The sequence below is a fragment of the Solanum stenotomum genome, chromosome 6 (genome assembly GCF_019186545.1).
Source record: "Solanum stenotomum isolate F172 chromosome 6, ASM1918654v1, whole genome shotgun sequence".
In the NCBI taxonomy this organism is placed as follows: domain Eukaryota; kingdom Viridiplantae; phylum Streptophyta; class Magnoliopsida; order Solanales; family Solanaceae; genus Solanum; species Solanum stenotomum.
The window spans coordinates 58,207,266-58,233,574 of NC_064287.1; the positions used below are offsets into that span (position 1 = coordinate 58,207,266).

General features: G+C 33.1%; 2 protein-coding genes across 4 annotated transcripts; both read left to right on the forward strand.

The window, feature by feature from the left end:
- The first annotated feature begins 7,506 nt into the window (after positions 1 to 7,506).
- LOC125867525 (GATA transcription factor 8-like) lies at positions 7,507 to 12,343 on the forward strand. Of its 3 annotated transcripts, none has more exons than XM_049548058.1 (3): positions 7,507 to 7,662; positions 9,766 to 10,024; positions 11,236 to 12,343. In XM_049548058.1, exons 2-3 carry the CDS (start codon positions 9,803 to 9,805, stop codon positions 11,995 to 11,997), a joined length of 984 nt encoding a protein of 327 aa, XP_049404015.1. In that variant the 5' UTR covers positions 7,507 to 7,662; positions 9,766 to 9,802; the 3' UTR covers positions 11,998 to 12,343. The 3 variants fall into 3 exon arrangements, with proteins under 3 accessions (XP_049404015.1, XP_049404017.1, XP_049404016.1); XM_049548060.1 differs by lacking the exon at positions 7,507 to 7,662 and adding an exon at positions 8,289 to 8,401; XM_049548059.1 differs by lacking the exon at positions 7,507 to 7,662 and adding an exon at positions 8,590 to 8,725.
- Positions 12,344 to 13,253: 910 nt separating this feature from the next.
- LOC125868004 (mRNA-decapping enzyme subunit 2) lies at positions 13,254 to 26,143 on the forward strand. Its single transcript, XM_049548598.1, has 8 exons — positions 13,254 to 13,610; positions 14,942 to 15,093; positions 15,681 to 15,808; positions 16,205 to 16,300; positions 22,460 to 22,612; positions 24,252 to 24,355; positions 24,430 to 24,497; positions 25,804 to 26,143. The coding sequence occupies exons 1-8, from the start codon at positions 13,531 to 13,533 to the stop codon at positions 25,986 to 25,988; spliced, it is 966 nt and encodes a 321-aa protein (XP_049404555.1). The 5' UTR covers positions 13,254 to 13,530; the 3' UTR covers positions 25,989 to 26,143.
- The last annotated feature ends 166 nt before the right edge of the window (positions 26,144 to 26,309 follow it).

A 26,309-nucleotide genomic window follows, 5' to 3' on the forward strand; every position in this document is an offset into this window, starting at 1 on the left:
ATTCACTTAATATTTCTGCGTGCAATAGATTTGAACTTGTACTATATTGAATATTGTTCTCACTAGGTTACACTCTTAAATATTGTATCATATTATTCATTACTTTGAGGAACTAGAAATGAAAAAAAAAAAGAGAAAGAAATAGTGTATATTACCATTGCGACAAAAAAAAAACAGTATTTACTTATAAATAATATTACTAATAACTTTAATTTAAATATTAAAAAATTTCTTAAATATATTTCAGAACTCGTAAATTTAAAATTACATAAAATAGCAACGGAAAACCGTTGGGGTCACGGAGTTTAGTGATAAGAAAGTCAACATTTTACGGTCACCGACAGAGGGAGGATAAGGCATCGGAAAACTCAAAAAAAAAAAAAAACCGGTAAATTTTTCACTTGCCGGTTAAGTTATAAAGTGTCAGAAAGTGTTTGTGACCGTCTATTACCGGTTAAACTTGTCGGCAAGAACTAGTGTCGGCACCGACACGCCAGACTCATTACCGGTTTACATTATATTATTATTTGGCTTGATTTAAACATTCTTATATATCTTTTTAAAAATTGTACAAATATAATTCTTGTGATGTTATGTTTTTAGACTACATTAGATTCCGATATAATATTTGCTTATATATTTATTCAACTTTACTTATAGAAAAATTAAATTGTTGACTATGTTTTATGATTAACTACAATAAGATTTTTTAGATTATAGTCTGGCATTTTCTAAAAAAAATCTTCAAAATCTTAGTTGTCTATAAATTGTGTGAATAATAAAACTTGTACGTATATAGTTCTTGAGAAATTATCTTTTTGAACTACGCTAAATTCGTAGTCTAATAATTGTTTATATATTGTTTAACTTTACATAGGAAATATTTAACGGTAGTCCAGTATTTGTGATAAATTACAAATTTTAAATCATCATTTAATATTTTTTCATAAGATTTTTAGTTTGTTCAAAAAGAATCTTCAGATTGATTGATATCTATAGGAGAATATTTAAAAGTCCTTGAGAAATCACCCTTTTGAACTATGTTAGATTCTAGTCCTATATTGCTCAACTTTAATAGATAAAACATTAAATTATTATCTCTACAAAATCTTAGACTATCATTCAATATTTTCTCGTAAAATTTTTAGTTTAATGGAAAAAAAAGATGGACCATATTTTGGAAAAATAATAAAATTATAAGAGAAGTAGAAAAAAGTCTTTAGCCGACGAAAATTTCACATATTATTTTGGATTGTTTACGTATAATATATCCTCTTAACTTTTTGGAGCTTCTTAAATTATGTGGGTACAGAAATCTTTTTGCTTTATAGTACATTTAGACATGACATATAATATTTTGTCCATGTACGTACCACTTGTATAAAATTGGGTAATGGGTATTTGAAGGTGTGTTTGGTATTTCAAAAAATATTTTCCAATATTTTGTGATTGGTTAGTTAAACTTAAACAAGTTCCAAAAAGAAAAAAATTTCACTAATAGAAATATGGAAAACAAAATTCATAAGTGGCATTCTAAGTTCATTGTCTTCTCCTCACCCATCTAACTCCATCAACCGTCACCCTGACCATTAACATTCCGTAATGTTTTGCTAGATTACATATAAATGGTATTGAGAATCTTTTTTTGGCTTACTTATCAAACACTAAAAAATAAGTAAGAGTCGATCGCGCTTGTTTTCTAAAAAAGTATTTTTATTCATATCGAACATACCCTTTAAGAAAAGTACACCTTCTCGAAATAGGAGTAAAATTGTGTACACATTACCCTTTTCAGACTCGATCAAATATGTTGTTGTATTATTGTTTTATTTGTATTGATATTTTGTTGAATAAAGTTTGGTCATAATTTTGAGTAGATGACAAATGAGTGAGTCTCCTTGAATGTGGCATGTGCAATTTATGAATGCTGTCACGCCTCTTTTGGTGCGTCGGTGAACAATAAATCACTTGGTCAATTTCTTTGTTTTTTAATAAATATGAATAAATTAAGCATTAAATTTCTCATTTTGAAGATTTTTTTTTTAATTTCTTTCATTAGTTTAAGTATGAATTGTATATTAATTAATAAACTGTGATTAAATAATATATGTAAAAATGCATATTATATATTCATTAGATTGATACAAATATCAAAATATAAGTATATGATTATTTTTTGTTTTTTTCCTTCTTTCTTCTAGTAATTGCCAATCTAATTATTTTCGAGTAGTTCTTTTCCATATGAGCCACAAAAAAAAAACAAAACGAAATCATTGAATGAATGAAAAAAAATTGTTGGATTATTTTCTTTTTACCCTTCTTAGATCGAGCTTTCACTTATTTACTTTTTTGGTGATTTGAACTTAGAATTTTAAAGTAGAAAGTAAAGAGTATTTATCATTTGATCAACCCATTATTTTCATTCTAACTTAAATTCAATAGTAACTCTTAGATAATTCATAATGTAAAAATATCCATCTTAATCAATAATTTTGGGTTGAAGCTCTTAGTATAAAGTTGTCTTTATTAAAGAATACTTTATCCTAGATGTGAAAACTTCCTATACGACTTCGTATTTAGTCAAAATTCAATACAAATATCGATCATTGAATGAGATATCCTTGTGTATGTCCCAATTAAAAAGGTGCAACATCCTGACAAGAGACAACAAACAATTTTTTTGAGTAATATTTAAGAAAATGGAAATGAGAAATATAATAATATCCACATGAAAGCATGGCCCAAAAGGACAATCTTCAAATTGATGTTCTAAAGCAATGTAGTTAATCGACCCTACATCTCAATAGTTACATTATAGGGGTGAAGTTTTTTTTTTTTTTTTTTTTTTTTATGATCAATTTAATCATATTTTATGCACTAACATCATTATTTTGGATTCGCACCGAATAATTTAGATTATATAATATTGATCACAAATAGTTTAAATTGAGTAACATAGTTAAACACGATTTCTGTAGTCAATTACAACATATTCGACACTAATAAGTAATTATTTTTTTAAGAAAAGATCTCAATTATTTTATCACATTTTTCTATTACTGTCTAAGATTGACTTAGAGAATCAATATTTGTTTGTAAATAGTATTATTCCGAAAGAATCAATAAAATTTAAATTCTGAATTTGAGTTAATGGTGATCATTAACCTATTGATTAAAAAAATTGATGCTACAACATTTCTCAATCATGAATAGACTGATTCTGTTCCTCTGAAAATATTTTTAATTAAATTAAATGTTTTAAAAATAGAAACTTTCGTCTGCATTAAGCTAATATATGTACTTATATTGTTTCTTAATTATTTTTTTAAAAAAAAAACAGTGTCAGTTGTAGATCCCGAGGTACAAAAATCATGTGACCTTGTTCTAAAAGCAATTAAAAAAATGCCAAGCTGGCAATGATCCCAGTGGATTCCTCCACCGTGTGGGCTCCACCTGGCACTGCCACGTGGATGTATGTTCCAATGTGGGACCCATCACCGACGCCGTAACGTGGTTTGTAGGACCCACATCCACACAGAAAGAACGTGGGGTCATGTAATATGCTTGATCGCACGCTCTCCTCACGTGATTTTGATTTAAAAGGTTTTTGGTAAATGTTAAATACCAAAAATAGCCTTCTTTAAGGTCAAACTTTGAGATTGACCTTTGAAATAATATTAATTGATTATGCCAAACTTGGAAAAGTAAAAGATAAAACTTAGTGTGTGTCTAGCTAATATAGCTTTATGACTTTAATTAAGTTGGATAATTTGATTCGTAATATCACGTATTTTAGATTTAGTAATATCATAACAGTTATTAACTGTAAGCCTTTCTTGATTGAGAATCTTAAATCATGTTATTGCATTAATAGACAAATGAAAAACATAATTATCTCGTTAGATTATAAAAAAATATTATATTTCCTTTAAAAAAACATTTTTATGCTTGGTATCTCTCTTTTAACTCTTATGGTTGAAACATTGAGTTGTACAATTATATCATATCGCCAAACCTATGTAGATATGCAATATCTTACCTAGAAACTATTAGAGAAAAATTATAAGAGGAGACGGTTAAATTTGAATATTCTTGTGTGTTGAGAGAGAGTCAATACTATGAGTATACATGTAATTATTAATAATTTTATAATAATGAAATAGTTACAAGTCCAATTTCAAAGGTGTTAGGAGAAAACGAGGGGTCAACAAGATGTGAATGATAACACAAAATTTTAATGTTTAATGACAATTCCATGTCTCCTACAAGTTACATAAAAGTTCTAATGGAAAGCAACTAAGAAGCTTAATTTACTCCTAAGATTATGGTGAGCAATTACATCCCCCCACCCCCCTCCAAAAAGGTAAAACTTTTAAAAAAGTAAAATTTTGAAAATAAATTGAAATCTTATATACAACTATACAAGTGTTCGAAAATAAATCAACGACAAAATCAACATAATATCTTAACATTGAATTAAGTGTGAGTGCTCCAATTACTTTAAATGGAACAAAATAAGTCTGCACTTATTACTATCAAAAAAACAAATAAAAATCTTAATTCGCTTTTAATCTATAAAACAATAATTTGAAATTAACAAGATTATTAAAACAATATGACAACATAACAATCTTTCTATACATATAATTTTATTATAAACACACATGTATGGTTGTACCTATTTTGAAATTTGTTTCTTGATTGCATGTAATCCCATGTGCTAATTCCCCAATTTCTTCAACATGACCTCATTGTCTATTGACATATATAATTCTTCCATTTCTTCTTTTAGTAATTTCAAAATGATAAAAATTAGTTTAGTGAAATTATTTTGTAGTGACAAAAATAGTTTGGTAACTTTTACAAGGAAAAAAATGTAAGTGGGATCACCATTTGGACTTTGCAACTAATAATACTCTAATTAGATTAATAAGTTTTAATTAGATGAGTATGTTTATTTGATAAATGTCATTATATTTGTCAGAGTATAAAAGGGTACCACACAACTACTTGATTGCTTATCTTTGAAGAGAAGTTTTGATTATGGCAATCATTTGGTTTTATAGCCTTTTCATTTCTACTCACTATAAATATAAAATAAAATAAATAATTATTATGTACAAATTTTGAAATTAAATTGTCTATACTTTATAACTAACAATTTCTTTTTATAATTCATCGATTATCCCTTGTTAAATAAGATAAACGATAATTCTTTTACTATTTAGCAACAAAAATTGTTTGTAGCTAATTTATTTATCCAAAAGTTTATAAGAATCAGTGTCTCTATACCATAAAGATAGAGGTAAAATTTGTGTATATTTGACCTTCTTCAAATCTTATTTATGAGATTACACTGAAATGTTGTCATGTCGTATATTTCTTCTTGTGTTCACATAAATTATAAAGAAATAGCTACAAAATCATGCACTATTAAAAATTAAAATTGGTGCACCACGCTCGTAGTTCTTTTTTTTTCTTTATAAAAAACAATTACATAAGAGCGTTATTTATTTACTTTATGAAAAGTAAAAAAGTCTTTTAGGAAGTGATTCTATGAGTGCAATTTAAGTTAGTTAAAAGGGAAATGATGTATCATGAAACCCATTTTCTTTCCCTTTTTTTCTGGCAAAAAAAGAATTTTTTTATTATTACTTTGATTAAAAATATTTTATTTATTTGATTATAATTTAGTGAAATAAATTGTCATATTCTTCCATATTACCTCTCCTCTTTTGAGTATATATAAAGTATTCTTGGAACTAAATTATTTTAATATATTCAGAAAATAGAAGTGCTTTAATATTTTACAGAAAAATTATTGGAATATCAAAGATTCAAATCATTTACAAATTTAAATCAGCAAAATATTTATATTTATATGTTTTAATAAGATTGTAAAAAAAGATATGCTACATTAATTATTTAATATATTTAATACAAAGCAATAAAAGCAAAGTGGCAAAAACAGGCATATCCTACTTTCCCTTTTTTATCTTTTAAGAAAAATCTATGAAAAGAAACCAAATATAAACCTAATATACATCATAGCTATAAATAAGGCCAAACACATATACAGGCCTTCAAACTTGCCCTCATTTTTCATTTTGGCACTCCAATTTAGTCTTGTTCCATTTTAACCCTTAAACTCCATTTTTTCTGTACCATTTAAACACGTGTACTAATTTTTATGATTTCTTTATTTTTATATATATTCTTCAATTGCAACTTCTTATTTTAAATCGACATGTGTTAGTTAATTTTAGTTAAAAAATTAAAAATTTACAAAAAATAATTTTTTTTAAAAAATAATAATTTCTTTTTAAGAGTCTTATGTATTTTTGTGTGAAAAATAACCGACGAAATTGTGTTGGTTTTCTTTCTTTAAAATCACCGACAACCTAACAAAGTCAATCGAGTTTTAACATTGTTTAGTAGTGTTATTAGCAATGAACAAGAGTCTTTTTTTAGTAGTGTTATTTACAAAGTCAGTCGAGTCTTTTTGAAGATGAGTTTTTTTTATTTGTATTGATTTATATTAAAAATTAAAAGTGAGTATTTGTGTTAAATTTCGATAGCCTAGATGATAAGAAAAAATAAACAAATAGTGTTATTTAATTTAATTGAATGTTTAAGAAAAGAAAATCAAAGAACTTTCATCAATTTATTTTCATACGAAAATACAGAGAAATATCAAAAAATAATATTATTGTTTGAAATTTTTTATGTTCGTTCGTGAATGTTTATTTTTTTTACGAAAATTAACAGGCACACGTCTATTTTTTTAAAACAAGAAATTGCAATTGAAGAACATAAATGAAAAGAAATCATAAAAATTAATATAAGTGTTTAAATGGTACAGAAAAAATGGAGTTTAAGGGTTAAAATGGAACAAGGCTAAGTTGGAGTGCCAAAATGAATAATGAGAGCAAGTTTGAGGGATTGTATATGTGTTTGGCCTATAAATAATGTATAAAATTATATAAATTATCATTGTAATTTAATATGAAATAAAAAATATATATGAAATTAGTTATCATTTGTATTAGATTATTATTATTAATTAGTAATTCTTATTACAAAAACTTGCCTCACTTATGATTTAATCATAAGAATACAAATGTAGTACAAATAAATCTCTTTATAACAATATTGTTTATCTCAATATTTTTAATTCTTATAACAAAATGCTATTATAAAGAATATCAGATAATATAACATAATATCAAAGATTAATTTCACATATAATAAAAAAAATATGATTCTTATAATAAAATTTTGTTATAGAAAATGATTGTCACTCGAGGTCTTAGTTTAATTAATAATTTTTCAATTCACCAAAACAAAAATAGAAAATAAAAATAGTGTGAGAGGGGTGTGGGACCCATGGTGGTGTATCTAAAGGGGGGGGGGGGGGGGNNNGGGGGGGGGGGGAGAGAGAGACTTAAACATCAAGACAATGGAGGGGTGAGATGAGTGAGTGGTGGTGACACTAAAATATACAGCTAGCATTTGATACAATTCCCTTACCAACCCATCAATCACTCTCCTCCTACTTCTCCCTTCTCCTTTTAAACTTTCTTCATTCCATTTCCCAATTTCTTCAAAAGAAATCTTCAACTCCCTTCTCATTCTTCTAGATAGCTAGCTAGTTTCTTCAAGGTACATATTTTGCATTCTTTTTTTCTATGTTAAATCATAGTATTTACTCATAAAAATGTAATCTTTTTTTGTGTGTGTGTGGGTTTTTGCTTTTGTCCCTTTTAGGTATGCATAATGTTAGTCCTAGTTCATATGGAGAATTTTTTGTTGTGGTTGTTGCAAAGTTTTTGTCTTTTTTGGGGTTCATTTCTATTTGAGGCTAAGGTTTTTCTAGTTCTTTATTGAATTTCCCATTTTCTTCAAAACTCCTTCATCTCCTTTTTCCTTCTTCTAGCTTGTTTCTTCAAGGTATGTATTTTCCATTCATTATAAAAATGTAATCTTTTTATGTAGGTATTGCAAAGATTTTGTCTTATTTTTGAGAAAAATGTCTGAAATATATCTAAATTTTGATCGAAATTGCTCTAATAACACTAAACTTTGGAAAGAAACTTTTATCTGGCATTATTTAATAGTGTATTTTAAAAGTATATATGTACCCACGTGGACATCTTAAATATTGCATCATTTTAAATAGTAATGTATCCACGTACGCATATATATACCTTTAAAATATACTATTAAATAGTGCAGCGTAACAACAATTTCGATCAAAATAAAAAGTACTTTTTAGATATTTTCCCCTTATTTTTTTGGGTTTAGTTCTATTTGAGTCTATTGTGTGTTTAGTGTTGTTTACTTGTACATTTTCCAACTTCTGCAAAACCCCTTCAACTTCTTCTTTACTAGTTTCTTCAAGGTAAATGTAGTTCATTCATTTTTTCTGTTTATAACAGTAAAAATGTAATCTTTTCTAGTGGATGTTGCAAAAATTCTGTCTTTTTGGGTCCATTTCATTGTACTCATTCATAAAAATGGAGTCTTTTTTTGTGGGTTCTTACTGCTGTCTTCTTTAAATTGCATATATTTCATATGTGGGGTATACTTTTTTTTGGTGGTTGTTGCAAAGTTTGTCTTGTTATATGAACTGTCTGTTTAGTGTTGTATTCATGTTCTTCATTCCATTTCCCAAGTTTTCACCATAAACCCTCATATCTCTTTTCCTTCTACTAGTTCCTTCAAGGTACATATTATTCATTCACTCATTCAAGAAAATATATTTTTTTATTTGTGGGTTTTTGCTTTTGTCTTCTTTAAGGTACATACTGTTAATCTACTTCATATGGAGGTATATTTTTTCTTGTGGGTGCTTCAAAGTTTTTGTCTTTTTTTGGTTACAATTTCAATCTGAGTATACTGTCTGGTTACTTTTGTGTTCTTGTTTTTTTTCACTGCTTCCTTCATTCACTTTCTCAGAGACTAGGAAAATTCTGCAGTTTCCTTGGGTGTTGAGCCTTTTCTGAAATTTCACTGTTTCCTAAGAAAAAATTCACATTGTTTGTTTGTTTATACAACTAAGAAAAGAGAGGGAAGAACAAAAAAGGTTCCATTTTTTCTGAAATTTCAAGTTTGTTTGGTTCATTAACAGAGAAGCATAGAGGAAAAAGATTTAAGTCTTTTTTGTTGTGTGTTGCTTCAAATGTGCCAACTAGTTTTGGTTACTAGATATGTCTAGGCATAAAAGTTTCAATTTTTCTTCCATCTTTTTCCTAGTTTAGATTATTTTTATGCATTTTTGACAATTTTTGACACTCTGAAGCTTTTTTCTGTATATTGAGTCTACAAGTTCTTTCATTTTTAAAGTTTGCTTTAAATTTGCATTTATTTGCAATTTTCCAATATATTTTTTTAAAAAATCCATTTTTCTTGCAAATATCTCTTGTTGTCGGTACACTCGGTGTGAATTTTGAAAATTTCCCAATTTTTTCTTTTTGAAATTATTTTCTTAATATTACAAGAATCTTGATAAATGTTCATTTTGGATTAACAAAATTCCAAAAAAAATTCAACCTTTTTCTTCTAAATGTGCCATGTCCCATTTTGACACTCTGGCTCCAGCTTAAGTATATGGTGTGGTTTTTGGCCCCTACCCTTCACATTAAATTTCACTTTTGTCCCTATAAAATGTGTATATATAATGTAGCTCTCATTTGTTGGATAATTGGAAGTTGATGAAATTTCTTTTTGGGGTCATTGTTAATGGTTTTGTGTTAACTTTTGCAGGTAAAGGTTTTTAGAGTAGAAAAAAATTCAAGAAACTATGGGGTCAAATGTGGTAGATGAGATAGATTGTGGCAGCTTCTTTGACCACATTGATGATTTGATTGATTTCCCTCTTGAGAATGAGAATGTTGGCCTTAGTTCTACTGATTGCAAAGATTTTCCAAGCATTTGGAATGACCCCTTACCGGATTCCGACTCCCTTTTCTCTGGCAGCCACCGGAATTCTGCTTCTGACCTCTCGGCTGAGCTCTCAGTTCCGGTGAGTGTTATGTTTGTCTCTACTATTGTCAGTGTATTTAACTTAAATCTGTGTTTAATGAAAAATGGTCAAGTTTAAGTGATTCATGTGGGGTCTAAGTCTATTTTTATGTCTCAGTCATGTGATTAGATGTAAAGGTTTAAATATGTTTTGCTTAGTGAATGATTAAGTTAATATATTATAATTGGAGAGATTAGCTCTTTAATGGGGATTTAATGATGATTAGTTGATGGACTATCATATAATTTTGTTGGTATCTGCCAGCCAGCTGTGCTGTCGGTGTTAAAGAAGTTCAACACAATTTGTTTTCTATTAGTATTGATTGTGTTTAGAGTTGGACTGATGCAAGCACATATGGTGAAATCATGTTTTTTGCCATATTAATGGTGACTAATCTAGATTTTGCACGTTGTAGGGCCCACTAAAGAGAGAAACACCCCATACTCCGTTTCCTAGGCTTGACCCCATAACCTCTTGTTATTAAGGGTGAGAGAATACCACACATGCTGAAGTCGTTTTTCCCCTTCATATTAGTAGTGACTAATCTGGATTTTGCATATCATAGGGCCAACTAAATGTAGAAACACGCTCCATATCAGGAGTTCCTCTGTTTCTAAGACTCAAACTTGAAACTTCTAGTTAGGGGGTTGGGGATACTGGTGATAAAGTCAATCTTTCATATTAGTGGTGACTGGTTTGAGATTCTCACATTGTACGGCCTACTAAAAGGAGAAATGCTTCATACTACACGTTTCTTAGTCTCCAAGACTCTAACCCGTGACCTTTGATTAAGTGTGAAGGAAAAACCATTCTTCCCACCATACTCCTTGGTGGTTAGCCATATGATACTTGCTCAGAGTAATTAATGGTTATGGGTGTTTCTCTCATGGTAGTTGGGATTGATAAGTCCAGTCTATTTCAACTTCCATCCCTTGCCATCATCATGAATGACAGATAATATCATTCAATTTGCACCAGCAAGATTGTGCAACTATGTGCAAAATTGAACCAGCATTCTCTTAAAAGTCTAGTCATCATAGAAAGGGACATTACATCTACTAAGCGATGTTTGACTTCCTATTCTTTTGCTTTGGTGTTAATTTTGCACATAAGAGTGTCATAAATCAACATATAGTTTGTGAATAGAAACTTGTATTTCAAACTACAACTCTGAACTGCTTGTCTGATATGTTTGTTATTTTGTGTTACAGTATGAGGATATTATCCAGCTTGAATGGCTTTCAACATTTGTGGAGGATTCTTTCTCTGGCGGGGGATTGACTCTCGGGAAAGAAAACATTCCTGTTGAGAAAGAGCCGTCATCCAAAGGAAAGTTCCAGACTTCGAGTCCTGTGTCTGTGCTTGAAAGCAGCAGCAGCAGCAGCTCGTCATTTTCCAGCTCGGGGGAAAAAACTTTACCCCTTAGTCCATGCCACCGTGGTCCACAACGTGCTCGGACCAAGCGTCCTCGCCCAACAACTTTTAATCCCTTCCCAGTATTTGTTGCTCCAGGAGTTCCAACAGAATCAGAAAATTTCGCGGAGTCTCCCATGAAGAAGAATCTGAAACCGGCTGCACCAGAACAGAAAAAGAAAAAGAAGATCAAATTCTCTATTCCTCTATCTCCGGTCGAGACAAATCAGAATCCAGTGGCACAACAAGCAGTTAGGAAATGCCAGCATTGCGAGATTACAAAGACTCCTCAATGGAGGGCCGGTCCAATGGGACCAAAAACTCTCTGCAACGCCTGTGGTGTTCGTTACAAGTCAGGACGACTCTTCCCTGAATACCGGCCAGCTGCAAGTCCTACATTTGTTCCAGCATTGCACTCAAACTCTCACAAGAAGGTTCTCGAAATGAGAACCACCATCGTCCCAGACAACGACACCATAGCCAGGACCTCGTCACCAGCAATAGCCACCCAACCGGAGTTTAACCCGAGCAACGTGTCGGTTGAGGAGGAGCACAAGTGAATGAAAAGAAGCAGAGAAACAGTTTTTCCTAGTCATAGAGTCTGTCATTTCAGTTCTTAGTGTTACTTGGCTAGTGTTTTTTTTTTTCAATTGCTTTGTTCAATGTTCTTTTTGTATAGGGATGTAGTATGGAAATAGAAAAAAAAAGTAGATGATTATATTTTAGGAGATTAGATTAAGGGATAAGACTAGTGTTAATTAAGTTTCTTAGTTAAAAAAAGTTAGTTTGGGTCAGTGTTGGTCTTGTTAGATGTTTTAGGCTTTTATTCTTGTCCTTAGGATGGGAATTCTTTTTGCAGTTTATTTGTTATCAGGCAATTCTCAAATAGTAATGGTTTATTTTTAAGTTTTTCCTACAAAATGTTATCTTAGAATTTATGTAACACCTGTTATATTGAACGTAACAAAACCAAACAATCAATAAGAAAGTCTCGATTTATAAATTATACATGTTAGTGTGACTTGATATGAAAGTTAAGAAAGAAAGAAAGATTTTTAAAACTTGAGGTTTAAAATAAGTCATAAGATATTTGTGTGGCTAAAAATTATTTAAAAGTTAAATTGTTATTAAATTTAAAAATATATCATTTTTTTTGACCGGACTAAAAAAGAAAGCAATTCATATAAAATGGATCAGATAGATGGAGTATTAATGAATAACTAGTTTCAGTATAACTAATCTTAACATGATTAATCCCAGCTTAACTTGAGTTCAAACCAAACGATTCCTACACAATAGAATTTTAATGCCTAAAGTTAGTTATGATTAAAAAAAATGCAAGTTGCAACGCGAATTGTCATATCACAAATATAAACACTTAATACTCAATCAAATTTTAATACTTACCACTAATTATAAACCTAAGATAACTTGATTTTAAACAAAATAACTTTGTTCAATAAGATTTTAATATCTAAATAAAATAAACACAAAACCACGACGGAAATCATAGTGTTACGAATTTAAACAAATAAGGTCATTTAATACATGGACTAACTTATCCAAAAACTATAGTCTTGAGATTATAGTTCTTGAACTAATTTGTACTAAGATAATCTCATGTTTGATTTTAAGATTAGATTTATGCTACACTTAGATAATTATTTTCTAGAATAAATCATATCGTCAACTAAATATAATATAAATCTAATCCAAACTTAATACGAAAATATCTCACCTAATCCCGCGTTAATTATATTAGTAATATGATAAAGAGAAAAAAGTGAAGTAAATGGCAAATAATATGAAAGTTCCGAAAATACCCTCACCATCATCACTCAGTGAATTTCAACAAGCTGAGAACCAGAAAGAGGGAAAAATCAGGAGGAAGAGCTTTTTTTTCAGTTTCAATTTTAAGAAGAAAGCTCTTTCCTCTTGACTTCACTTCAATATTTTCTTTCTTTTCATACGTATATACGTAGAAAAATACGTAGTAGTATATGTATATACGTACGTCAAAATCTCCAGATCGAAATTAGGGTTTTAGTTTTTTTTTTTTTTTATAATTTATTTGAAAATTTTAGGTATCGGAAATGTCAGGGCTGAATCGATCTTCTAGCGCTCCATCGAAAAATGGGCTTCCTCCTAAGGAACTCATTGACGATCTTTGCAGGTGCTTATGCTGTTTATGTGATTCTGCTAAACTTCATTTTTGCTTTTTCTTGATGTAATTTTTAGTGATTTAAGCTATTTTCTTGGATTGGATGTGAAGGAGTGTACTTTTAATGTTCCTAAGTTCAAAGTTTAGCTATATCCTGTTGTATTTCTCAGTGATTCAAGCTAACCTTTTTTTTTATTAGTAGTGATTCTAGCCAATTTTTTTCTGGATTTGGCTGTGAAATAGTGTACTTGTAGTGCTCATAAGTTCAAAATTTAGTGTTCTCCTATTGTGTTTTTCAGCGATTCAAATTATTTTTTGGATTTGGATGTGAAAAATGGTGAACTTGCAGGTTCATAAGTTCAAAATTTAACATTTTGCTATTGTTTTTTTTTTCTGTGATTCAAATTATTTTTTGGATTTGGATGTGAAATGGTGTACTTGTATAGTTCACAATTTCGAAATTTAGCATTTTCCTGTTGTATCTTTTAATGATTCAACCTAATTTTCTTGATAAGTAGTGATTCAACCTATACTTTGGTCTTGGCTGTGAGATAGTGTACTTGGAGATTGCATATTTGCCTAAGTTCAAAATTGAGTTTTTTAATCTGTTTTAACTGTCCATGAGAGTTTCCCAAAGTATAGTAGTTGCAAGATTGGATAAAGGATTTACTCAGTGGTGGATCTAGGATTTCTACTCTATAGGTTCAATCTATAAGGTTCTTCCCATTAAGCCCATTGTATTTTTAAAATTATGGGTTCAGACCTACCATTTGTTCAATTTTAGATTAAAACTTTATGCTCCACATTGAAAAGGTGTCGGTTAATTCTGCTCAGCAAGGCTATAGGATATGTGCTCACTCTAAGTGTCATAATTGGAATTCGAAACAGGAATTTTCAACTTGTTATTCCTATGCTAGTCATCCCTCACCTTTATGTGTGTTAAATAGGTTGGAAGTTCCAGTACTGGTATGAAATGGTGTTGAAAGAGCAAAACGATTAAAGAAAATATAGATGACAAAATAGTTTGGAACTGACATAGTCATTGAAATTTCATTTTAGTATTTTATTTGAGGAATACAGATGGCTTCCCTTTGTCAATATTATAAACACTGTAAGTCTTAAGCAAGCTTAATCTCTGAGTCATGGTCAAGAAATCTTATGACTTCGATAATAGATGCATTCTGTCCTTGCATATAGCGTTTCCTATTTCTTTTTCAATTTCTTGAAGTTGGTTGTAGCAACTTGTGATATCAGTTGACTTTACTTGGTAAATGGTAGATATTGCGAGGTTATGCATTTGGTATGTCTTCCCTTGATGGATGTGTTCTATTTCCTTGACACAGTCGGTTTATTTTGAACGTGCCAAAAGAAGATCAGCAATCATTTGAGAGGATTTTGTTTCTTGTGGAGTGCGCACATTGGTTTTATGAAGACAATACTGTGGACTACAATCCGTCATTGAAGTCTATAACCCTCAAGGAATTTACTTCCTTAAGTATCCTTTGATGATAGAACCTAAACCCAGATCTATAATTATTTAAATGCAGGGAATCCTATATCGATCTTGCACGCAACTTACCTCTTTCATTGAATTTGCATGATTTACTCTTTTGAACATGAATGCCCTCTCGCCTTTTCTTTTTGCATTTAAACTAGCCACTTGGGCTTGCTTTCCACTCATTTGATCATAAAGCATGACTTTGATAGATATTGGTAATCCAAAAGAAAGGTGGGTTTTGGGGGGGGGGGGGGATAGCTTTGATATTGCTATGTTTTCCATAGTCATAGTCTCTCGTCATTGTATATACTTTTTTTGGCCAAGGGTTTAGATGTTTCTCTTAATTAGAGCTGAGTGTTATCTTTGTATTCTTTCTTTTTTCAACTTTGCTTTGAGAGCTCCTTGAACCTGCAACATGTTTATAAAGACTGGAAATATAAAATTTAAAGAAAGAATTATTGTGACATATAATATAGGGCCACTGTTTCTGACTTTCATTCGTAAGTTACTATGCTTACTTCTACTTGGCTGGTGTATCTGAGGTTGAGTATATGAACATTCGGGCTTTCCTTAATCCATTACAGTGTTTAACAATTGTGATGTTTTAAAACCATATGTTCCTCACATAGATGACATATTCAAGGACTTTACCTCTTACAAGGTTCGAGTTCCTGTAACTGGGGCCATCATCCTTGATGAGACTTTTGAACGGGTAAGTACCGTTTGCATCAAAGCAGCATATTCAAGTTCCTTGTAAATAGTATCTTCATAAGATTACTGTTACCATTTAAAAAGAAAGGTATCTTTACTAGATTCTGTTAGGTGATTGGTGCTTTATTGAGCGTGCGACTTTTAGGACCTATAATCATGAATGACCAAGTAACTAATATGTTACCGGAACTCAAATTGTTGCTGCTTTGACTTTTTGAGGACCATTCATTTAACTACAGTCTTTTCTCTCTCTCTTTCTATTTATTCGTATGATTTTCCTCAATTTAAGCATATAAGTTGTGCTATCTACAAAATTAAATAGGTGCATATCCTTGTAATCCTTTATGGCACTTTCTTAAAGACAGTAGATCTCATTGATTATTTATGTCAACTGCAGTGCTTGCTAGTAAAGGGATGGAAGGGTTCAAGTTGGAGTTTTCCACGTGGGAAAAAGAACAAGGATGAAGAGGACCACTCATGTGCAGTTAGAGAAGTATGCAGTTCTCTTTACTATTTAGTTCTCCAATTGACATTAAAGATCTCATGAATGCTTGTGGAAGTGTAGATGTTTTCCAGTTCTTCAATTGCAGGAGATGTGTTTATTTGGATAAATTACTCTTTTTTGATAGAGTAATAATGTCCATTAAAGAGGAATGTGTCTGTATACAAGGAGTATACTATATATATATAAAATACCTTAATGAACTGAAGCTGCTAAAGCTCATCATTTCTCTAATTTGAATCGAAAGTTGGTTTTTACTCCTCCACCTTTGAAGGCTGGTTTCATCCAATGTCTCCTACGAGGCTGCCTTAAAGTCCAATTCCAACCAATTTCTAGTTAATTCATCCGTAAGAACCCGACAATTCCCCGTATGGGAGCCACCGTCATTTCGTCTGGCATGTACTCTCGGGACCTCCGAGTATGACAAAGTGAAAGGAGACAAGACTCACCTCCCCCTACTTTGTCAAGAAGCACTTCTGCAACTTCCTCTCTTACCCAACACTCTTTTTTTTCTAAAGGGAAATGTAGGCCTTCCTTAAAAATTCTCACCCAATCGAAAGGATACCTTATCCAAAAAACTATGCACTTACACATTGCCAATTATATCTATCTAGTCTCCTACTTTCCCCCACATGTTCTGTTTACACCAAAAGTAAAAAAAAGACTCAGACAATTCATCCTAATTTTGGTACTGCTCATCTTCAAAATGCCTTGAATTTCTGTCCTTCATATTGTCCGCCAGATACAGGCTGGGATGATCTGCCACCAATCCTCCATAGCACTTCTTTCCCCCCCACATTCTTCCAGCAGCTTAGCAACTTCCTAGTAGAATTGGACATAACCTAATTTATTTCCAAAATACACAAGAACACGTGCCACAGATTTTTAGTAGTACTACAATGCATGAATAAATGATCAATGTTTTCACCATCTTGACCACAATGCATACATCTTGAACAAATCTGGATACATCTTCTCTGTAAATTTTCTTGAGTTAAGCAAGCTTTCCTTGTCGCCAGCCAACAAAACAGGATTCCTCAGCTGGTATTTTGGTTTTCCAAGTAAGTTTCCAAGGACAATTTCCATTCCAAGAGCCACCTTGATTATAACTCCTGTATGTGGATTGGAGGCTGCCGTGACCCACCGATGATCTAACCAAAAGGATGTCTTTCTAGCATTTCCACCATGATCTCCACATTTTCTTGAAAATCCTGTCAGCGATTCTGTATTCCATACACAGCAACCAAATGGACTATTGACTTCTTTAGTGATCACCGACTCTCTAACCCATATTTCTGAATGATAAAGTTTCTCCATATTGCCATTTCTTGTGAGTTGAATCTCCTAACCATCTTTGTAGCAGGTTCCTTTTATGCAAACTTAGCTTCTTGATTCCCAGGCCACCCTATTTTTTAATTTAAAGTGAGAACTTCCCACTTTACCATATTAAAGCTCTTATTCACTTTATTACCTTAGGATTACAAAAACTCATTTCTTTTTAATTTATCAATCTTTTTCTCCACCCCCTTGGGGATAGGTAGAATAGCCACCATATAAGTAAGGAAGACATATAACACAAAATTGATTAGAGTCAGCGTCTCACTCAGAGATAAAGATTGGGTTTTCCATCCAGCCCAATTTTTTTGTCACATCTCTAGGACATCATCCCATATTTCTATTGACTTATTCTTTTCCCCCAGAGGTAATCCCAGATACTTAGTGGGTAGTGACTCCACTTGGCATCCAAGGTTACCTGCCAAATATTGTATATTGGTCACCTGTGTATCTGGAAAAATGGAACTCTTGTTCCAGTTAACATGAAGACCAGATAGAACTTCAAAGATCTTCACCAAAAAAAAATATCTTCACCAAGAAGATAGAGCCTCAAAGATGGTCAGAATTGCCCTAAGGTGTCTGATCTATCCCATTTCAGCATCACAAAAGACTAGAGAATCATTGGCATAAAATAAGTGATAGATTTCTAGACCATCACCATATTACTTGATTATCAAAGCCCTCGATCCAATAATTTGATTTGGCTATCCTAAACATGTGGTTAAGACGAAATGACTAGCAAAACTAGGAACGGTGATAGTGGATCACTCTGCCTAATACCCCTTTGGATTGAAAAAAGCCTTCAAGACTTCCCTTAACTCAGGATTTTACATTAGGGTAGAAAAAAGGGCAATCCGGTGCACAAAGCACCCCGCGTTAATAGGGTCTAAGGGAGGTCGCACCCAAGGGGTGTGCTGTACACAACCTACCCTAATGCATGGATTTTTATCTTCTTCCACAGCCCAAATCCATGACCTATTGGTCACACAAACACAATTATGTTGCTCCAAGGCTCCCTTTCAGAGAATTTTACACTAGAAATGCAAAATTTAATCCAATTTAGCCATTTGCTTCCAAATCCTATGTCTTTGAGAATTTTCAAGAGAAAGTTCCAATTGACATGATATCTTTGCAGGGAGAATTTTGGAGTCGGTCACTCATCTTTTTGTTCATTGTAAATTTGCTAAGCAACGCAGTGCTGTGTTGCTCAGACTCTCCAAAACTGTCGCCACACCTGTGTCGGATTCTTAAAAATGCACTACTTTTGGAGAATCCAACATGCATCTGTCGCCATTTTTAAAGAGTCCGAGCAACTGAGATGTTGGGAGACTATCCTGAATTTGTGTGGTGGTGTTTTGGTAATGCCTTTAGATGTTAAGAGTTTACCAGAGAGCTGGAATGAGCAGAAGATAACAATACCTCAGAAGCAGATCTGGAGGACCATCTCTTTGTGCATCTTCTAGACTATTTGGAAAGAAAAGAGAAGTGTGTTTTGATTATAGAAAGAATCATATCCTTTAAGTCATGAATCTTTGTCTTCAGAAATATGTTCTTTTGGTGTAAGAAGAGCTAAGCAGAGAATATGGATACATATATGTATTTTTTGGACTCACTTAGGAATATACATCTGGTCTATAGTAGGGATTGTCTGATTTTCTTGTACTTCTATATGCCTTCTTGGTACCTTTATTAATCATAATTTTACCTTTTCAAAAACAAATCTCTCCTTTTAAATTAAGTGTCAGCTACCACTAAAGTCATAAGCTAAAGAGAATTCTAAGATAGTCTTCCCTTCGTCATTCTTAGTACCTTAAGTAATTACTCCTGTGTAGTTGTTCAAAACTTTCACCATCTTTACCTACATGACCATTGAATTCTTCCCCTGTAAAGATTTATCAGTCTCCTACTATCCCTTGAACCAAGGTGTCCATATCCTCCCAAAAATTTAGATTTAGCGTCTATATCTTATCCTATTTATTGTCTCCATCCTTCATACTAGCCTTAATGCAATAATCCTATTAAAACTAATTTATTTTTATAATTTGACATATACGTCTTGTTTCTACAATAGTTCTACCCTTTTGTCTATCCCACTATACAATGATTTAAATTCTATTGTTACCCATCTCTCTAGCAGTTTGTCCTTCCCATTTAGTTTTTTGTAGGCAAGCAATAACAACTCCCCCCTCCCCTTTCCCCCCTTTTTAGGGTATCCATGATTCTATCGAGCTTCCAGTTATAGTGTTTATGTTCCAGGTACGTACTCAAATATAATTCTTTCTAGAATATCTTTTTAACCCTCATCCATCCATGATGCGAGAACCCTTTCTTATTTTGTACCACATCTGAGCACTGTTGTGGTGGAACTAGCTTCTTAACTCACACCTATCCCTAATGTGGGTACCCTTTCATGTTCTGAACCACATCCGGACGCTAATGTGGCGTACTTACTTTTTTACATATACCAAACCACGATGTTGGAACCCTTGCTCATACTTCTTCAGGCAGACAATAATGTGATGAACCCTTTGCTCATTTTTCATTACATCAGGTGCTGATGTAATACATGTCTAGATGTATTACCTCATGTGAACGATATTTGTATTATGATGATTTATCATGAATTGACAAGTTTTATGCTGGTTGTCAACCTACCACAACTGCACAACCCTCATTATTCGGGCTTAGGACTGGCACTGTGTGATCATGCAAATTAGAAAAGATAAAAATGATAACGTTTGGTAAAAGGTGCCAGTTGTGCATATATAAGGATAAAATGAGATGTCACTTGCAAGTTGCCATGGCACCACGATTCTCAAAAATAAAATAAAATATAAGAAATCATTTGTGATAGTTTGATTATGTCCTATGTTGACCTCCAAATCTTCCGGATGGCATGCTCTGTAGGTGTGCAACCATGATGAGTGAAGGTGTCCATAGGAGACAAGATAATCCTAAAATCACAGGGAAAGAAATTGTGTCGACTCTTAAAAGACCTACAATCTCTTGAAATTCATGCAAGCTTAGGGAAAAATTTAGTACAATGGAACCAATTACGTTGGAACTTAGTTTTTCAAAGGAATTTCCATGATAGGGAAATGAATAGCTAGTTAGATTTGCTCTAGAGACCGGAGAAAGATGGATAACAACCGGAAATATTTTGCCAAGATTGGTTTAGTGTTAGCAAAATTAGTAATTTAACATGGTTTAACATGTAGAAAACTTGCCTCTGTATCTCTACTAGGAAGAGGTAAGGTTTGTGTACACTCTACCCTCCCTAGACCGCACTTGTGGGACACTGGGTACGTTGTTGTTAACATGTAGAAAGCTTCTAGTGGTAGAGAAACTAATTTTCTAAGTTCGACTAATACGGTGTAAAATGGAACAATATGTTGTTATGGACATTGAGGTTCTTATTGCCCATCCCATTTCTTGATATTGAGGCATAGTTGTCTGACTTGCTGTATTTGACTCTCCTGTACAAAAAAGAGCTGGCAGATATTTTGTAGTGGTGGAGAAAGCTGGTTCGACCAATCCATAACGGAAGTTCAATATCTGTTCTACATGAGTAGTGGATCGTATGTGGACTGTATGTAAAGGTCCATGGTGGTTATGTTGTGTCATGTTAGAAAATAGAAAGGAGGAGCGGCAACTGAAGATGGGGTGCTGCTGCTAATAGTCATTTCATGGTGTTGTGGATGCAGTGAAGTCAATAAATTAAGTATTTAATTATATTTTAAAGTAGATTTATTTATAATTTGGGTAGCTTTATTTATTATTCTAGAGTAGGATTTATGTTTCATAGCTTCATAAGGATAAGGTTAAGCTATAGTTATTAGTTTGGAATAAGATTTGGGTTTCCTACTTTCATAAGGATTAGACTTCCTATTGCTGCACTAGAACTCCTACTTAAAGGGGTTTCTAATGAATTAATCAGCAAGTCATATTTTAGCAAAAAACAAGAGATTAGAATTCTTTCTTCCATTGAACTCTAAGGTTTCAGTCTCCCTTTAACGACCTTTAACGAGCTGAAGAGATCAGAGTTTTCTCTTCCATTGAACTCTAAGGTTTCAGCCTCCCCTTTAACAAGCTGAACTTATATATCGCCCCTTGAATCGATCGTTCCCTAAAGATCATAACACATAGCATATATTGTTCCATCGTTTCTGGATCAAGCTTTGTGATTCAAAAGGGAAAAGAGCAATAATAGCTGAGTAGCTTAACAAATATATTTATTCATTATGGATCAGCCTGTCAGAAGTTAGTTTAAAGCTATCTAGGAGTCGAAACAAAGTCGACAGTAGTTTATTTTTTCAGTAGTCAAGGAGTAGGGATCTATGTTGCTCGGACGCTTCAAAAATGCCAACGGGTGCGTGTTGAATTCGCCAAAAGTAGTGTATTTTTGAAGAATCCGAGACGGGTGCGGCATCAAAAGTGACGAGTCCGCGCAACTAAGGTAGGGATACAATGAGCAAGAGCGCTAACCTTTTAAAGCATATGGATGGACTAATCTAGGATTAGTGGAGGGAAAATCTTATAGTTGAGTTTAGGTTCTTACACTTCTCTGATAAATAAGTTAGTACTGGATCTGACTGCTCTAAGTTGAAGACTTTGACTATGGTAAAATCTTGGTGGGTTTATATGTAGTTGATAAGATTATCCTCCGAGGAGCTTGGCCCCAACATTTTGTTCCTTTCTTTTTTTCTGGGTTCCCTCGCCATTTTCTCATCTTATGTAAATTACTATCCATGGTTTATCTTTGTGCAATGCTCAATTTGATTCAACTTTCTAAATTATGCTTTGTATTGGATGCAGGTCTTGGAGGAAACAGGATTTGATGTCTCGAAACTTCTTCAGAAAGAGCAATACCTTGAAATGACTTTTGGACAGCAAAGAGTGCGGCTTTACATAATAGCGGGAGTGAAAGAGGATGCATCATTTGCCCCACAAACCAAAAAAGAAATTAGTGTAAGTGAAATTATTTTGTCAAAGTTAAAAGCTTCAAAGAATGTAACCAGATTCAAAAAAAGAAGAAGTTAAAGCTTCAAAAGAGATTAATATCACAAAAACACTTCCATGAAATTCAAAGCCATCAATCAAAATCCTTTTCTTGTGTGAAAGTTAAAATTCCTTTCCTTACTATTTTTAATTGATGGGTATGCTGTCCCCGCTACTAAATTTGAATTGCTGGGTGGTCTATTCACTACATTTGTCTTTAAGAATAATGACAGTAGTCATTTGCTTTGCTTGCCTTTGTTGACTTTAAGATTATGTATTTATGTATATCGCTATTTGACTGTCTTACTTCCCTGCAAGCCTGCTTTGAGCCTTCAAGAATTTTTCTTTTGAGTCAAAGGTCTATTGGAATTAGAAATTAGGATATCTGGGACAAGGTGGGAGTTGCTTCGTGGTGGACAAGATGTGGGAAGGGAGGCTGAGATGGTTTAGGCATGTGAAGACGAGATGTGCAAATGCCCTAGGAGGTGTGAGAGGTTGGATATAGTGGGTAGGATGAGAGGTTGAGGTAGGTCAAAGAAGTATTGGGGAGAGGTGATTAGATAGGACATGACACAATTTCATCTTACCGAGGATGTGACCTTAGATGGGAGGGTATGGAGGTCGCGGATTAGTGTAGAAGGTTAGTAGGTAGTTGAGCATTGTCTTGCTTTTCAACGGAATTAGGCTTGATGGTAGTCTTGACTCTTGAGCACCGTTTCTGTTGTAGTATTAGCCTTATTCATGTAGTTTCTGTTGTTTATTATGTTTAGGTGATCAGATTTTTCTGATGTTACTGTTCCTTGTGTGTATGTTCTGCACTGCTTTCCTATTAGTTGCCACGTTTGCTTTATTGCCGTTTTTCTTTTCATTACTACCCTCCCCAGACCCCACTTTGTGGGATTTCACTGGCTATGTTGTTGTTGAGTCGAGGGTCTATCGGAAACAACTTCTCTACCCCACAAAGGTAGGGGTAAGGTTTGCGTACGTCCTACCCTCCCTATACCCCACTTGTGGACTACACGGGTTGTTGTAGTCTTGATTTTAAAAGCCCATGTTTTAATAGATAATTTCTGAGCTTACTATCTTACTTTGTATGACTATTTAGAGCAGGAGATGTCTATGGAATTTTACTTCCATTGAACTTCATGTTTCTCAGTATCATGTCATGTAGAAAGGTTTTGTGAATGAGATTTATACTCTGTATGGTGTGTTCTGCTGATACATTTGAGCTGGATGTTCTTAAGCCATTATTTGCTTGGACATGAAGTGTTAAGACCTTTTTTTTGTTGTGTGTGGGTGTGGATAGGGGTTTATTGAGTTACCATTGATTTCATTTACTTAAAAGATTTCCTAAGGATTGTCTTTGCTGTCATGGATTGTGGATGAACTCAATACTTTAGATGCTATCTAGAATGACCACTTTTTCATCTAGATGCAGAGAATCTTTTGTAAGTTAATTATAGTAACATGCACATACTTTCTTGCTCTCCCAGTTGTTACTTTAACATAGACGATTATTCTCTAAACACAAGAGTGCACCATTGCATGCAAACATGTGACTGCTTCTTTTGTGAGTTATAACATTTGTTGGTTTGCACTTTGAATTCAGGAAATTGCATGGCAAAGACTGGATGAACTTCAACCAGCAACTAACGAAATCATATCTCGTGGGATGACTGGACTCAAGCTCTACATGGTTTCTCCATTTTTATCGTGAGTGAAATGCTTATCTTGTTAACTTAGCGGATCCCCTTAATTCTTTTCTAATGATTCTTAACTTCTCACAGATCTTTGAGATCTTGGATTTCAGCACATCAGCCTCCTGTAGCGCCTAGATTTGATAGACCTTCAAGAGGTGCAGTCTCTCTTTCTTCATTGCCTCAAATCCTCAATTCTGGACTAGCTAACACTTCTATCTAGCACATTTATTTCATTCTGGACTGTTATTTGAACTGGATAACCTGTCCTCTGGAAACTAGCTTAGAAGTTCCAATTTACTTCGTGAAAGCCAAGTAGGTTGGGCTAGGATGCTCCGCCTCTTTAATCTTTTTCCTATTTGAGTTCAGTAGTCATATTTTATTGCAGATTACTTGTATATCTAACATCTAGCTAATGTGGAAATTTTACTCGTTGCATCAAACTATGAGATATGAAGGTTAAGTGAGATGATTGTCGTAGTAGACATTTCAACTAACATACCCAGTGTAATCCCACAAGTAGGGTATGTGGAGGCTAGGCTGTATGCAGACCTTACCTCTACCTTTGTGGGTAGAAAGATTGTTTCTGATAAAGTGGAAACTTTACTCTTTGCATCAATCTATGAGACAGTAAGGTAATTAAGATGATGGTATAAGTAAACATTTCAAACATTATAAATTATTAGGTCCATATAAAGGGTAAGGTGGATCTCCCGTCTTTCAGTCCCTTGACCATTCTCGTTGGTTACATGCATCTATTTGAATCTCTTACACCTTCCATGTCCACCCTCAAAGAAAACAGGTGGTTAGGATGGGATTCTAATTTCTTCTTTTGGTTGTTTGGTCTCAACAATCACAAAACTGATAACTACTTTGCATAACTGATCCAATTTTCTTCTCGACAAAACCAGCCACAAGTTCCTCTGTCCTTCTATTTATTGGTAAAGGAGATCTGGGGTAGAACTAGTTTATATGATTCAGTCTTGATGATACATGAGAATATGCAGCTCCCCCCTTTGTTTTTTCTTGTGAAGCGTCTTGTAAGATCCAAGGTTTATTTTCCTTATCAAAAAAAGTCTTGAAGATGATTTCATTAGGGATCCCTGAGATGTAATAAATATACGGAAGGTGCACCAGTTGTGCTTCAATGATACTTCTAAGCCCTTTTGCACCGTTCGCCAAGTCAAATGAGATTGAAACAACGGTGTATATTCTCCTTTTAACTTTTGCCTGAAGAAAAAGTTGGGAAGAATGATATAGTTTTTTTTTAGGATAAGAATGATGATAGTTACCTACCTTCAATACTGTACTAGCTATAGAAAAAAAAGTTTAATGAAGCCTACTATGGAGAGGTTGCATTACGTTGTCCAGTGGAAGTTTTAACACTAACTTTCATTTAACATCTTGATGTTAGGACACAACATTTTATTCAAATGGCTAATAAGGTTTAGTTCTTTTATGTAGGATTAAGTGTGTGGAATGCAAAAAATAGTTCCACCGGAAGCAGCTCAGTTTTAGCTGAGATTCAATTGAACAAACCTGCAGTTGATGCACGTCCCCAGGACACAGGTCCTGGCAAAAGCTTCAGAAACTTCCGATTTGACACTGCTTCAATATATCGCGCAATGGAAGCTGGCTTCTCTTCTTGAAGTGTAGAGTATAGTCGTGGTTAATTGTTGTGTTTCATGTGCACATATTTTGTTTAGCTCCCGTCTTCACTACATCAGTCTTTGAGGAAATCTAGGACTCTTCTTCGTGTTAATCCTGCTTAGACAAGTTCATAGTTTTGTGGCTGTTCTTTTTTGCTTTCAGGTTTGGGATGTATGTATAGTATGTATATACAGGAACCTTGTATTGAATAGTCACCATGTTGTTTGAAGTTAATACAAAAAAACACTCCTTTTGATTTGGACACCACCTTTGCTATCTTAGCACAGTGTTGACCAACCTCTCAACTATGTCGGCACCTC

Coding starts and splice junctions, on each gene's coding strand:
- LOC125867525 (XM_049548058.1), top strand. CDS start 9,803: ATGGGGTCAAATGTGGTAGATGAGATAGATTGTGGCAGCTTCTTTGAC. Junction 10,025..11,235: donor CGGCTGAGCTCTCAGTTCCG/GTGAGTGTTATG, acceptor TTTGTGTTACAG/TATGAGGATATTATCCAGCT.
- LOC125868004 (XM_049548598.1), top strand. CDS start 13,531: ATGTCAGGGCTGAATCGATCTTCTAGCGCTCCATCGAAAAATGGGCTT. Junction 15,094..15,680: donor CAAGGAATTTACTTCCTTAA/GTATCCTTTGAT, acceptor AATCCATTACAG/TGTTTAACAATTGTGATGTT. Junction 24,498..25,803: donor ATTTGATAGACCTTCAAGAG/GTGCAGTCTCTC, acceptor TCTTTTATGTAG/GATTAAGTGTGTGGAATGCA.